The sequence below is a fragment of the Otolemur garnettii genome, unplaced genomic scaffold, assembly GCF_000181295.1.
Source record: "Otolemur garnettii isolate 467f Iridium unplaced genomic scaffold, OtoGar3 scaffold00070, whole genome shotgun sequence".
In the NCBI taxonomy this organism is placed as follows: Eukaryota; Metazoa; Chordata; class Mammalia; order Primates; family Galagidae; genus Otolemur; species Otolemur garnettii.
The window spans coordinates 226,329-241,663 of NW_003852465.1; the positions used below are offsets into that span (position 1 = coordinate 226,329).

Sequence of the window (15,335 nt, forward strand, 5' to 3'; positions counted from 1 at the left end):
CTAGGTGACAGTTACACAGTTTACCAGTATTTGAAATACCTACAAATAGCTGTACCAGGAGCCAAACTTTTATCATTTATGTTTATTTCAAAAGAGATGTGCTTCTTTTCTGTTTTCTCCCTCCATAACTCATGTCCCTCGATCTTGATAAGCCTGTTATGTTGCTAAGTGCAGTTTGGGGTTCTGTACTTACCTAACTTAATAGGATGGGGCAGTTAAACTCTTTGGGGCTGAGTTTCTTGTCAAATGGAGTTAACCCTTGCCTAATTCAACTTCGGATACAAAAATATTACCCAATGCTGAGTAAGAAACAAATATTACCCAATTCAGGGTAAAAAATATATATAGCGTATATTTTAAGGAGCCCTAAACATATTAGAGTATTTTTAATTTTTGCTAGGACATCAAATCACATGGAGTATGAATATAAAATTCACACTGTTTTTATTAAGAGGAACCTGAAATAGTCAGTACATTGAGTCTTATCCCAAATGTTGACTTTTTTTATATCTATTATTTGGGAAAGCCTGAAAAAAATTACAACAGCATAAAATTTTGGTGTTATTTCTAACTGAAATATCATCTTTCTTAGTTCTACACCATACAAAAATGATTGGTCTATCTTTATGTGAGTAATTATGTCAGAGTCTTTATCAGTTGAACACCAAATGCTCTTGCAATAGACTGCTTGCCTGATTCCATTCTCATTTATAAGGGTTACTTAAGTTAATAAACACTGCACTATTTGAGGGCATTAGTTCAATTTCCCTTTAGGGACATGATGATTCTTGAAGCAACTTGGAACTGACTGGAACTGTTAATATGGTGGTAAATTGGGAGCACAGTAATTTTAGTCCTTCAAAGAAAAGGCAGAGTGAAAACATTAGGATGCTGAACAATTTCTGAGTATAATATTTAAAAGTTTGAACTAAATTATTTTTTCCTCCCAGAGAAAGAAAAATCTCATCTCATAAAATAGCCATTTTAAATCTATTTTGAAAAACTTGCTTTTGATTTAACGTTGTTCAAGATATGCTTGTAGAAAACAATTATTATTAGAGAGTAGCTTTTAAAGTGCTCAGGTTCTTACAGGTAAACCAAATTAAAATTTTTAAGAAATCAAATAGGAAGTATAATACCTTTTATGCAGAGAAGGCAGACATTTTTAAAGGAAGAGTAGACTATTATTCCTTTCTTTTTAAAATAAGGCATACTATAGCCAGAAAAGTACCCACATGACTAAAATTTTCCATATCTGTCTTACTACCAAGGAAGAAATCTCAACTTTTAGAAATTCATGTTGAAATGATGACACAACTTTCTCTTACCCTAGAAGGCAGCTAATGGAAAGTAAGAAAAAGAAAACAACAAATATAATGTTCAGCTGAGAAGAGAATGAGGTAGATGTGAACTTTTTTGTGAAGTCACATAATCTAGCTATGTACAAGACTTGACTTTTTTTTTTGCAGTTTTTGGCTGGGGCTGGGTTTGAACCCGCCACCTCTGGTATATGGGGCTGGCACCTACTCCTTGAGCCACAGGTGCCACCAAGACTTGACATTTTTAACAAAAAATCAAAGAGGTGCAAAAAACAAGTTGCGACTTACTGTCTCTCTTTAGAAAAATGAGAAAACAGAAAATCAACAGAAAATCAATGTAGGATTTAATAAGAAAAAGGTATCCAACACTTTAGAAGTTAACATTTAGTGATGTTGGTAAAGTTAGTAAACGTGTAATTCCCTTTAAACCATTTTTTTTAAAGGTCATTGTTTTGAAAATGCATATAGCTAATAAATTTCAGGGAAATGACAATATCTATGGCAAACAGTTGATACTTCTCCATGAAAAGGGGAGATCTCATCTGCTTCTATTTTACCCTTGATTCTTTACCTTTATTCTATATTACAGTCATTAAACTCATTAGACATTTTTTACCCTCTATGCTCAAAAATGCTGGGATAAGACTTCCCTGCATTGATCTTGGGCAAGTTATTTTCCACTCTTTACCTTGGCTTCCTCTTCTATAAAATAAGGATGAAGACCAGATAGCTTCAGTGTTGAACTCTACCAAATTTTTAGAGAACTAACCAATCCTTCTCAAATAACAGTAGCACTGCCAATACTTCGGTTTCTCTTCACATCAAGAGAAGAGACTAAGACTCTTACCTTTTACGGTAGAACTCCCTACTGTAATTTATCTAATTTTCATAGATTAGACATGTACCACATGTATGTGATAGGCCTAGTTCCTTATGTTGACCACCTCCAAATGTTGACCCAGTTTGTTATGGTCCAATAGGTGGTCAACTTACAAATGTTCTATTATACTAGCAAACCAAATGTAACAGCACACCAAAAAGATTTATATACCATGATCAGATGAGATTTCTCTTAGGGATGCAAGAATGAGTCAACATATACAAATCAATAAACATAATACACCACATCAAGAGACTGAAGGACAAAATACACCTTATCATTCAATAGATGGAGAAAAAGCATTTGATAAAATTCAATATCCCTTCACTATAAAAGCTATCAGAAAATTGGTATGTAAGGAATATGACACAACAAAGGTCATGTATGACAAAGCAACAACTAATGTCATACTGAATAGGAAATAATTGAAAAATTTTCCCCTAAGAAATAGAATAAGATGAGGATGCCCAGTATTATGTATTTAACTAGCCAAAGCAATGACACAAAAGAAAGAATACCCAAACTGAAAGGAAGAAGTCAAATTGTACCTGTTTTCAGAAAACATGATCTTATATAGAGAGAAACCTAAAGACTTCACTGAGAAAACTATCAAAATTGGTAAATGAATTCAATAAAGCTGTGGGGTACAAAATTGAGAGACAAAAATCAGTATGTTTCTTTATACCAATAACAAATTAGCTGAAAGAGAAATCAAAAAAGCAATCACATTCACAATAGCTATAAAAAATTAACCAAACCAAACAGGGGAATAAATTTGACCGAACAGGGGAAAGACCTCTCCAATAAAAATTATAAAACACTGATGAAAGAAATTGAAGAGGATTCAAAATATTGAAGACATTCCATGTTCATGGATTAGGAGAATAAATTTTGTTAAAATGACCATACTACCCAAAGAAATTTACAGATTCAATGCAATCCCTATAAAATACCAATTACATTCTTTACAGAACTAGAAAAACCAATCCTACAATTCATACAAAGACATGAAAGTAATCAGATGGCCAAAGGAATCCTGAGCAAAAAGAACAAAGCTGGGAACATCACTCTAGCTGACTTTAAAACATGTTACAAAGCTATAGTAACTAAAACAGCATAGTACTGGCATAAAAACAGACACCCTGCCTAATTAATGGAACAGAATAGAGAACCTAAAAAAAAAGTCCACTTATTTATAGCCAACTCATTTTTGACAAAGGCACCAAGAACTACAGTTGATACTTCTCCATGGAAAGGGAAGATCTCACCTGCTTCTGTTTTACCTTTGATTCTTTATCTTTATTCTGTATTATGGTCATTAAACTCATTAGACATTTTTTACTCTCTATGCTCAAAAATGTTGGGATAAGAGTATCCTTCAGGAGAGGATACTCTCTTTAATAAATGGTGTTGGGATAACTGGATGTTCACATACAGAAGAATCTCTTACCATATTAAAAAAATCAATTCAAAATGGATTAAAGATTTAAATTAAAATCCTACACTATGAAGCATGAAAAGAACATAGGAAAAATGAATCAGGATATTTGTCTGAGCAAAGATTTTGTGGATAAGACTTCAAAACACAGGCAACAAAAGTGAAACTAAACAAATGAGATTAGTGAAAATATTTACAAACTATTCACCCAGCAAGGGATTACTAAACAGAATACACAGGGTGGTCATAAGTTCATGTACAATAGTTGTAACTATTTAAATCGCACACGAACTTTACGGCCATCCTGTATAAGTTATTCAAACAGCAGCAAACCCCCAAATAATCCAATTAAAAATAGGCAAATGATCTGTGTAGACATTTCTCAAAAGAAAACAAATGAATGGCTAAGAAGTAATTTTAAAAAAATGCTAAACATCACTAATCATCAGGGAAGTGCAGGTCAAAACTAGAAGGAGATATCATCAGCCAAGGCAGAACTATAGCTATCATCAAATAGACAAAAAATACCAAATATTGGTTAGGATGCAGAGAAAAGGGAACTCTTATACACCCACTGTTGGTGGTAACGTAAATTATTATAGCCGTCATAGAGAACAGTACAGAGATACTTTAATAAACTAAAAATAAGACCACCATATGAACCAGCAATCTCACTACTGATTATATAGCCAAAGAAGGGAAATGAATATGTGGAAGAGATATCTGCACCCCCGTGTTTACTGTAGCAGTGTTCACAACAGCCTCAGTATGGAATTAACCTAAGTGTCCATCAACAGATGAATGGATAAAGAAAATGTAATGTATGGACAAATGAAATGCCTTCCAGCCATAAGGAAAAGAAGAAACTCCTGTCACTCCCAGCAACATGAATGAGCCTAGAGGACACTGAATTAAGTGAAATAAGTTAGGCACAGAAAGATAAATACTACATGTTCTCATTCATATAAACTAACTGCAGACAGTAATTTCATAGAAGTATAAAGTAGAATAGCGGCTACTAAAAGGCTGGGAAATATTGAAGGGGAGAGGAGGAGAAATTGAGAAAGTTTGGTCAATATTAAGGCATACAAAATTACATCCAGATAAGGGGAATAAATTCCAATGTTTTAAAGCACTTTGCCATAAGTATAATTAATAATCATTTATTGTTTATTTTCCAATAGCTAGAAAATAGGATTTTGAATGTTTACAACCCCCCCAAATAATAAACATCTGCAGTAACAAATATGCTGATCTGATCGTTACATATTATGTACACATTTTGAAAAATCACATTGTACTCTACAAAAATGTACTATTATGTGCCAATTAAAAATAATTTTAAAAGGTTACAAAATTAATCAAAATGACAATAATTGTACCTGCTTAATTATCTTATATCAATAAGATAGAAATGCTTAAAACATTCAATTCATAATAGGTACTGTGTGTGATAGCTATTATTATCATCATTCCTTCTGCTAGTCATCAATTTATACATTTATATGGCCAATATACAAAGTATTTTGTCAATATAGTTTTCTGTTGACATTAATATCAACAGATTAAATATAATCTGTTATTATTACCAATTTTATCTCTTTTAAATTTATGGACTATACACATAATTTTATGTGCAACAGTAATTCCTGGAGTTTTGTTATTTTAAAACACTTGCTTCACTTTTCCATCAAGTCCTCTGGGATGTACTAATGGTCTTTATTGGGGTAAACTAAAATTGACTTTTTAGAATTTTATTATACTCTGGAATATTAAAAGTAAGGCTCATAATCACTGTTCTTATAGTACATACAGTTCTACTCATCTTAAAAACATGTTTATAAATAATGGCTAAGAAAGAAATCCTAGTTTTCAACCAAGGATGGGCGTATACAGCACTTTTAGGTTTCCTAGGTCGGGCACAATGTCTCATAAGCCACTTGAATCTTAGGAGGCCCTTCCCCCAGGTGGAGAATCACTGTCATAGGAGGTCACTGTTATGAACAGGAATATACTTCAACCCACATGCATACTTGGAGTGGAAAAAGAAAGGTTGAGAACTTCCTCTTCACTAACCTAGATGATCTACCAGGGGTGTCCAACCTTAGTGGCCCGCAAACCCACATGCAGATTATTTGAGGACTATTTTGCTTATCTGTGGTGTGGGATATCACCAAAAGCATGTACAGTTTTTGTTTGTTTTGTGCTAATCAGCTTTTGTTAGTGTTTGTGTATTTACCGTGTGGCCACTCTTATTCTTCCAATGTGTGGCAGAAAAGCAAAAAAAGGCTGGACACTCCTGAAACATTTCTAAAGGAATGAACATTGCTTCTGTCAGGTCACAAGGTACTTGCTAAGTGAGAAATGAAAAAGACAAGTGATTTTTCCTTTCCTTTACCTAGTATGAGTGTCAAATCTTACAGTTTTCATAACAAAATAAGCCCCCTTTCTCAGAAGATTCCTCACATCCTTCTCACCATCACAGTTTTCCACTCAACATCTCAGATCACCTTGTTGGCTGTCTCTTTTAATCACCCATTTTTGATCCCTTCACCTGTGGATATCTTGTTCAAAATAACTCCTACACACTCATGCAGGTATATCAGCCACAAGTTAACGTGTCCCTTTATAATGTTCAGTTTAGAATAAATCGATTTGCACTAATTTGTCTCATTGATATAAAGAATACCAATAAATGCATTATTTTCTGTAGGAAATATGGTACCCTTGTTACTCCCCATCTTTTTTCAGCGTCCACCCAGTGTAATGAGAGCGTTCCACCTGGCTGCCCTGACAGCTTGCTTTGCCTATTTGTGAAAACAAGTTTGAATCAGTTTGGGCAAATGGGCTTTTAGTTGCTGTTCTGCTCAATTTTGCTTGATTGTTCCCACTGTGCAGAGCTCCATTAGTGATTTTCAAGTCTAAGCCTTTAAGGTTATTATTCTCCTCTTAATGGAAAATATGATTTAAATATGATTTTTAAGGAAATGATAGGCTGGCCAGCAGCTACATGCAGCCAGGAGGACTGGCGTTACATCGCACACAATGGCCGATCCATATCACAAACAAATGGAACGCCTTTATAGACCCTGATTTAAGCAAATCACTCTCTAAATTTTATAATGACAACCATAGGAACTCATTCGTCTTCCTATTTATCCTACAGGCACAGGAGATTAAATCTTACGGGAGTGAGATATGATTATAGTAAGACTAACCACAGCGCCACATGTGAGGGCACAGCCACTGCGAAACAGTGACGTAAAAAAACACCTTCTGATTTTCTGTGTCAACATGCTATACTGACTTTGGTGCATTTATTGAGCAACTGGCAGTTGGGTAGCCTTTTGCTAAGAGATTTAGTACAAATCATTTAATAGTCACCAGTAACCGCACAAATTTTGAATTTAGCTATGAGGCTAAACAGTTTAACTTACCCAAGATCAAGCTTAATAAAGGTCAGAGTCATTACTTGAACCCAAATGAATTAATCTGATGTGAACGCATTAGCCATTATGACACTATAAACAGGGGGATAGATCCTAATTATTTTCACTAGAATTCTGCATTTTAGGGCAGTAGGTATGTTGTATTAGAAAGAACCCAAGTTTTGGCATCAGAACTCTGTTCGAAATCTGAATCTACCAATTTATGACCTAAATAATTTCATAAAAGTGGTCTAATTTCCCATTTTAGGCCTCATGATCCTTATCTGGAAGTAACTATGAGATGAAGAATGACCCGTGCTTTTAGGAAGCTGTCAAGTGACATGAGAACAAACTGGAAGAAGGAAGAAATCTGTGCAGCGACGGGAGTGAGGACTTTGAAGAGAAGGCCGTGAAGGGCTAGAAATCTCAGATGTAGGATTTCAATCAGCACAGATGAGCGGGAAGAGGGTATGAGGTGAAATGAAAACAGAAAACAAAAGCAAGAACCATGGAGAGTGTGATGGGAAGTTACTTCATCTAGATAAATATCGTGTATGTTTGTGTGTTCAGCTAAAGACAACCACCAAGGTTAGATCGGAGAACCATAAGTGCCGTGTTTTTAGGTTTTAGAATCAGTTGTGTGGAATATGTACATGTTAAGTTTAAAATCAGACCTTTTAGGATTAAATCCTGGCTGGACTTCTCATTAGCTGTGTGACTAGATACAAGGAGAAGTGAGCTTCATTCGTCTCCTTTTGTAAAATGCAGTAATCAAAGTGTCCCTCAAAGTTAATAACAGAAGATTGAGTGACGTAAGGCCACAGCTCTTAGCCTGCCCACCGCACACAACCCTTAACAAAGAGTTCAGTATTATTACGAGGGTTATATAAACAGTTGGAAGCTATTTAACATTTGATATGAATAATAACTCCATCTCCTACTCCCAATTGTGTGCTTGAACCTCAGCTACGTGGCATTATTTGCCATCTTGACCTTTTTTCTGACCCCTTGAGAAATGGGGGGCCTAAGAGTGTTTTAGCCAGTTTCTTTACAGATATTTTCTAACCATACTAAGATTGACAAGATTCTTGCTGTGCCGTTATAACCCCCATAGTTTAAATATTCAACAATGTTTTTATTCTTGAAAATATCTCACTGAAACAACATTTTAGTGACTGGTGTGACCTGGAGAATTTAATGATGGAAATGTTTATTAATCTTATTGAATGTGAGATAAAAGGTACTGATTCTTTGGTACAATATAATATTCCAGTGATTGATTTGCTTGGTATTTAGAAAACACCATTCACCATTTAGAAACTTCTCTATGAACTTAGAAGAGAGTCCCTCAAATCTCCTTAACTAAAAGTAGGACTGTAAATCAAGATGTCAGTATCATTCAGAGGCCTTATAGTTTCCTAAAGACATGTCAATGTCCTGTTCAGTATATGTAAGACCCCATCATTCCTTCAGTTCAACTTTACGTGGTACAGTAGTGAGTGTTTGCTTGTATGTGTTCAAAAGTTTGGAGGATCTCAGTGTTACTTTATGGGGATGCATGGGCCTCAAGAATTCCGACTTTTCACAGGAGAACACAAATAATTCTAATAATATACACGTATGCTATTGACAGGTCACAAAGTCTTTTGTCTGTTACTTCCTCAGAGACTCCCAAGATCATAAGAGCAAAGATGAAAGAATTTAGAGTCTACAGATGATGAAACAAAGGTTGGGAGAGGTTATTGACTTGTCCAGGATCAGAATGACAAAATGAAAATTTCATAGATCACCTGGGTCCTATCTCAATATTCTATCCAATTCAGCATATTTATTGAGAAATTAGTTTCATGATCAAGCACTTTATTTTATAAATAAAAATAGGTATGATGGCTGCTTGTCACTAACACAACATGTTGGTCCTCTTAAAGGAAATTCTAATGATGTGAGCCATCTCAGCTACTTCTTAAGGGAAAAAGTACTAACCATATTTCTTCTGAGCAAGCACTTAGATGAACTGTGAGACATGGCTTGCCTCCGCTAACTCTGTGAAAGACGCATTACAACAGCAACATAATGTATTCTAAAGGACTTCAAATTCATACTTCCAGGCCGTAATTTGATTTTTTAGAAACTATGAGCGGATATTATGGAAAGCTTTTAGATAAAGTGTAATTACTTGGATCTATAATTGTGCTGATGAGGTAAAAGTGAATAATCATGAGTCTAATAATGAAAAAAAAAAAACCACCATGAGAATCTTAAATGACCACATTACCATGTTCTTTGGATCAGCAATTCTTAACCTAATCATTTGTGGGTGTGTGCTTTTTATTCTACCAAGTGTGTTGAGGCTGAGATGTTTAAATCATATTCAATAATCTTTTTTTTTTAAAAACTACTATACAGATGTTTCTATTTTAAAATTTAATTTTGCTGACTAATGAGGAAGAAGGCTTTATAATCTTTCTCAGCATTACTCTTTATATTATCTTTTTTTTTTTTTTTTGAGACAAAGTAGAGTGCCATTCCATCACAGCTCACAGCAACCTCAAACTCCTGGTTTTAAGCGATTGTCTTGCCTCAGCCTCCCAAATAGCTGGGACTATAGGTGCCCGCTACAACACCGGGCTATATTTTTGTTGTAGTTGTCATTGTTTGGCAGAGTGTCTGTGGCTGGTACTCTAGCTGTTGAGCTACAGGCACTGAGCCTATATTATCCTATTTATAAATTATTTTATTATATCTTTCTCAAAGGATTTTAATCATTTTTTTTTGTTTTTTGTTACTAAGTTCTCTTTCAAAAAAGTATTGTAAATGCATTATCTAATTTAGTCTTCAACAACGATGCTATTCACCCCCTCCCCAGAACACTGAAATTTAGAAAGCTTAGGATAGTTATCACAGTAGCAAAGTCAGGATTCAGGATAAGAACCCTACTCTGTGTGATCCCAAATTATAACTTCTTAATAACTACATTATAGGTAAATATATAGGTTATTATTTCGGAAATAATATTGAAGGTCATTGCATGTTCCTCTAAAACTTTGATATCACATGCTTAAATGATACAGACCTTCTTCTTTTCCCTATTTAAAAAAGTATACTTCACAGATTTTTTTTTCCCTTCTGACTTCTTAAAAGATAAGGAGACTCTATGTGACTACTCAGTTGAATGAACACTTTGCTTTCAATTATAAATTTTCACTATATGTATTATTATTACTTCTTTCTATACTCATTACCAGAATAATAGGCTTAGCTTAAGATTTGTCTTGATTCTCACATTTTCCATATGTAAAACTTACATATAATTCTTGTGTACATTATGCATATAATTTTAGTATTCATTTTTCTACTTTTCTAACCAAACTTTTGAGGTAAATGCAGAAACATTTTTATAAATATTATAAGATTTAATATTATAACTATTATAATAGTTATTTTTGGTATAATTTTATTAACTTCATGTACTCTGAATATCACTTTGAGATAGGTTTAGTTTTATTGAAGACTAAATAATGAATAGATAAACATCATTTACACATCTATTATATTTCTAGCTTCTAATTTTATTAAAGATACCAATGATATTTCCTGGTAATAGTGAAATAGAAAAAGGTTTAGTCTCTTACCTGCACAATGTCCCTTTCAGCATATTTTCCTCTGGAGGAAACTCTTACATCATCTCCATCCAATTCGACCATTGCTTGAAAAGAAAATACAATCATTTATCCAGGACTCCAGGACATTTTAGCTAAATACAAAAACTATGCAGGCAACAAGAAAATTATATGAAGTCACAATTTGTCCATGTAAAGGCAAAAAAGCTGGTGACCCCTTCCTTTCTTCCTTCCTTTCACCAAATATAACTGCAGGTTTTACAGGTGGGCAAGTCAGGCAAGACCCTTTGAAAGGTGGGCGGAGCCAAGGCCTTGAGGAATAGTCTTTGGTCCATCTCCCCACACTGCTGGCTCTCCACTGTTAGTTATATGCTTATATGACTGATTGGGCAAGTGATATTAATCCATCAAATTTTAATTTTTCTTTTAAAGAAACTTGGCCCTAACCATCATAGAATTTTCAAGAACAACTTCATCTTCATTCTCACTGCTTCTACAACAAAGCTCTATTTATATACATCCACTTTACCCAAATTTTATTTTATGAAAAATTTTTTCAAAAGAGACATTTTCTTTGCTCCTAAAATGGTTGGATAAAATATGATTTTTCTGAAGAGCCAAAATTAATAGATAGATTTAATTCTGAGAGCCACCTGCAATTATAATGTTTGCCTCTTTGCCCCCCCCTCCCAATACTGCTCATTTCAGAATACATTTCTCACTATTTTCTTCAATGCTTAAATAAAGTATTTGGGCTAAAAACATAGTTTTCAATTTTACCTTTCTACACATGTTCATGAGCCGATATTTGAGCTGAAACAATGCTAGTATACAGAATTGACAGAGGGCCACTATTCAGTAATTTGCTTAGGTATGCTGTATAGCATATACTGTAAAAGGTATTCATTATCAAAGTTAATTATTCAAAATACAAACACAGAAACCTTTTTCCTTGCCTAACTACTTGGGGATATAAATGGGGGAATTTATTTTTTTGCAAATATTTTCAATAATGATTTCCTTTTGAATATAAATTTGTTGTCAACATTTTCATATTACTTTGAGACATGACTGTGCATTCACTGTGATATGCCAGCAATCACAGAGACCTCCCAACTCTATGTATTCTCTAATGTGTTAGTAACTTGTAATAGTGACCCTACACTCAGTCTAAAATGGGAAATAAGAATTAGACAGTAATTTTGTCTCTCTTTCCACAATCCTATTCATTTTTGTGTTTCATTCCAATTAATGAAGAAAAAAATATGTGGGGTTAAAATACTGCAGACACTGAGACTGGGAGGCTATCCTTTTGATAGCAAGGAGAAGAGAAATAGTGTGTGACTGGTGGAGGGGTCACATCCACTCTTTGGGTTTTCTGACCAGATGGTCCTCAAGGAGGAAAAGATTATAAGCCCGTTTCCTATCAGCTCTGATATCGGGAAAGAAAATGTATGAGCAACAGATCTGTACTACTTCTTCTTCTTTTTTTTTTTTTTTTTGCAGTTTTTGGCCAGGGCTGGGTTTGAACCCACCACCTCCTGCATATGGGGCCGGCGCCCCACTCCTTTGAGCCACAGGCACCACCCAGATCTGTACATCTTACTAGCCATGGGAGACATGATGAAGTTAGAATTCCTTCTATTTGTCCCCTTCTCTTAACTTGGACCAAAGCAGATAGTTCCAATGGTGCTTTAATTGGGCTTCCTGACTGTCTTTTATGGATAAAGAAATCTTGCTTAGAAAAATATTTCTCCTTAATGCAGCTGCTTTATTTAGGTGTGAAAAAAATCACTGGGGAAAATTATGCAGAGGGGTTTTAAATGTTCTTATTAAAATAAAGAATTGAAATACACACTAATCTAACAGTTTAGTCTTCTTTCCTGTACCTTCATAGAAGAGATGGCAAAACATTACATTGGTTGTCCATAAAAACAACGTCTTTCAGGTTAAAATGTGTAGATGTTGTATCTCTCTGGTTAGCTGATAAAATGTGCAAGTTGGATTTCAGCCTTTACCTATGGCCAGTTTGTGTGTGTGCTACATGAACTCAATCCATGGTAGACTTGGAAGTGCCATGAGAGGCTCTTCTGATAGGAGAGCAGCAATTTAACTATAAGTCAATGATTTTTCTCTATTGAATATGAATATCCTGTCCTTTCCTTCTTAGCCATGGAGAGAAGATACATGTTTAAAGAGGAAGAAAAGAGAGAAGCAGCTATTGTTTCCTAGCAGAACAGTCTACTCTTTTAGTATTGGGCCTGAAATTTTTGTTGTTGTTGTGGTTGTTGCAGTTTGGCGGGGGCTGGGTTCGAACTCACCACCCTCAGTATATGGGGCAGGTGCCCTACTCACTAAGCCACAGGTGCCGCCCTAGGCCTGGAATTTTGTCCATTCTATTAGAACTTCAATCACGGTGAAAACAAAACCAGGTGTGGTAGGACCCTAACTCCATGTCCATATGTTTCCAGGGGAAAATTTTCCTAATTTTTGAGAGGGAATTCTATGGGGGAGGAACCTTATCTTTTTCTACAATCTACACTGACTTTTCTGCATGGAAAGCCAAGCAGTCCATAGGATCACTAAGAACAGCATGAAGAACTGAGCTTGAATCTCTTCCTTTAGAAGCAGCCCATCCTGACGGCCGATGCATTTTCTCTCTGTGGCAAGCTTACTTAACAGGCAAAGCTCTGCCTCTGTAGGGAGGAAGCCTGGAGATAAGATTGAGGTTATTTAATCTTAGGGAGAAAAAGTAATGAGAAGGGTGATTCTGTCCACAGGTTAATCGACATTCTCAAAGTCTGCATTGCTAGAAATGAAGCTGATATGCTACTCGGAGTGTTCCTGCATATATATTTTTTCCAGTCAGTTCAGCACTTCAGAGAGGAAAATGGTAAATCATCAAACCTCAAAACCTTAACAAATTCAGTGGGAATGAAAGAAAGAAATAAAATAAATATCTGGGGCTAGGGGATGAGGATAGTCGCTGTGCCTGCTGCTCTGCATAGAAATGTACAACCAGAAACATATACTAGGAGGGGTCTGTGTCTGTGAATTCATGCATCACACATTGGGGCTCTTGAAGAACAAGAACTGACCAAGGTTTACTCATCTCTGGGGTCACATATCTAATGGTGGACTTCCACAGGATTCTGGGTGAACTGCGGTGTGCCCAGGAGAGGTGCATCCTTCCAAGGCAAAAGCAAATCATAGACAAAGAAGAAACTATGAATTCTTTTACTTCAGTCTAACAATCAGTGAAGTCTGTGAATCACTGTCTGTCACTTATTAATCATGGGGTGCACAAAGGGTTGACAATAGAGATGTCTTAGCATTCCTGACTCCTGAGAGGGGTTGCAAAGGCATGCCTGAAGAACAATGCAAATGGACTCAAAGACTCAGAGATAAAGAAAATGTTAGCAGAAGCAGCAGCAGTCAGAGCTAAATGACTTTTCCTTTACAAACTATAAGATTCTAATGAGGAAAAGGATGCACAGTCAAGCATAGGAGTTTAAGGAACCCAGGGTCAGCACTGTTACTTTGCCTGTGGTACTTTACCAGAGACCAACAGGTAAGTGTCACGTGTTATTCTCCTGGAGGAGGGTCTGGTGCTTAAATAAGAACCACCCTAGTGATAACCATATTCTAGTTATGGTTATAACTGTAATTTAGGTCCTAAATTAACAACCACCTTACCTAATGCTGTTTCAAACATTCTAAAGCTATTCTAATATCCAAAGTCCCAAATCTGTCCTGATTACTATAAAAACACCCGAACCAGGGTACTGTCATATGGCCGTGCACTTGCTGTCTGCACAGTTTTCTTAATGGAATTTACCAGATTACTAGGAACAGACTAGCCTTTAAAACGTTTACCCAGTTGTTTAATTGGCATTTGAATAAGGCCTGAGCCCAAATGGAAAACTACCCAGTAAGCCAAATTAGCATAATTATATAAAGTCTTATTAAATTTCAGCTGGTCAGTTCCATTTTCATTTTACTTTGCTCTCTCATGTGACAGAACTTCTTTATTTATGAGGCTGATGTCTATCAACAGGCCAAGGTCTGAAAACCCATTAAATTAGCATATGATGCTCTGTTAACATTCCTCTTCATAACCTAATGATTTATTAATTTAACACTCACCCTTAAAGGTTTTTAGTGAACCCAGAGGGCATTTTGCCTTGGGAATGAAAACTCAATTTATCACTCTGGCTGTCTTAAGAAATACGATTTTAAGGTACAAAGTATCTCTAAAGAAATAGAAAGCTACATGATGAATTAATCTACAAACTAGAGAGATACTGTTCTACTCGAAAGACAGGATCTTTTCATTTGCTCAGTGAATCAATTCAGGAGGTTATACACACATGCCCAAGCCCAAATGCCAGTCACTTCCTTCTACACAGAAAAAAAAAAAAAAAAAATGATAGAAAGCTGAGCACACGATGCCTGAGATTAAATAAACTCCCCCAAATACTACTGAAATTTTACTACTCACCATCAAATTCTGCTGGTCCAACACCCACTATAATTATTGACATGGGAAGTTTTGAGGCCTTCAAAGAGAATTCACAATTAGGTTTCAATTAAGAAGTCAAGTTCTTAAGAATTAAGACATAGCTTGAGTTTTATTTGACCTTTGTTTCA

At 35.4% G+C, this 15,335-nt stretch overlaps 1 protein-coding gene across 3 annotated transcripts in view; it reads right to left on the minus strand.

Moving 5' to 3' along the window:
• Positions 1-15,335, minus strand: part of CPNE8 (copine 8) — a 205,969-nt gene that overhangs the window by 2,020 nt on the left and 188,614 nt on the right. For all 3 annotated transcript variants that reach the window (XM_003793531.1, XM_023515353.1, XM_023515354.1), the window contains 2 exons: positions 15,187-15,244; positions 10,698-10,771 (listed from right to left, as the gene is read on the minus strand). In XM_003793531.1, coding sequence (XP_003793579.1) covers positions 10,698-10,771; positions 15,187-15,244 — 132 coding nt within the window. The remainder of the gene's footprint in view (positions 1-10,697; positions 10,772-15,186; positions 15,245-15,335) is intronic.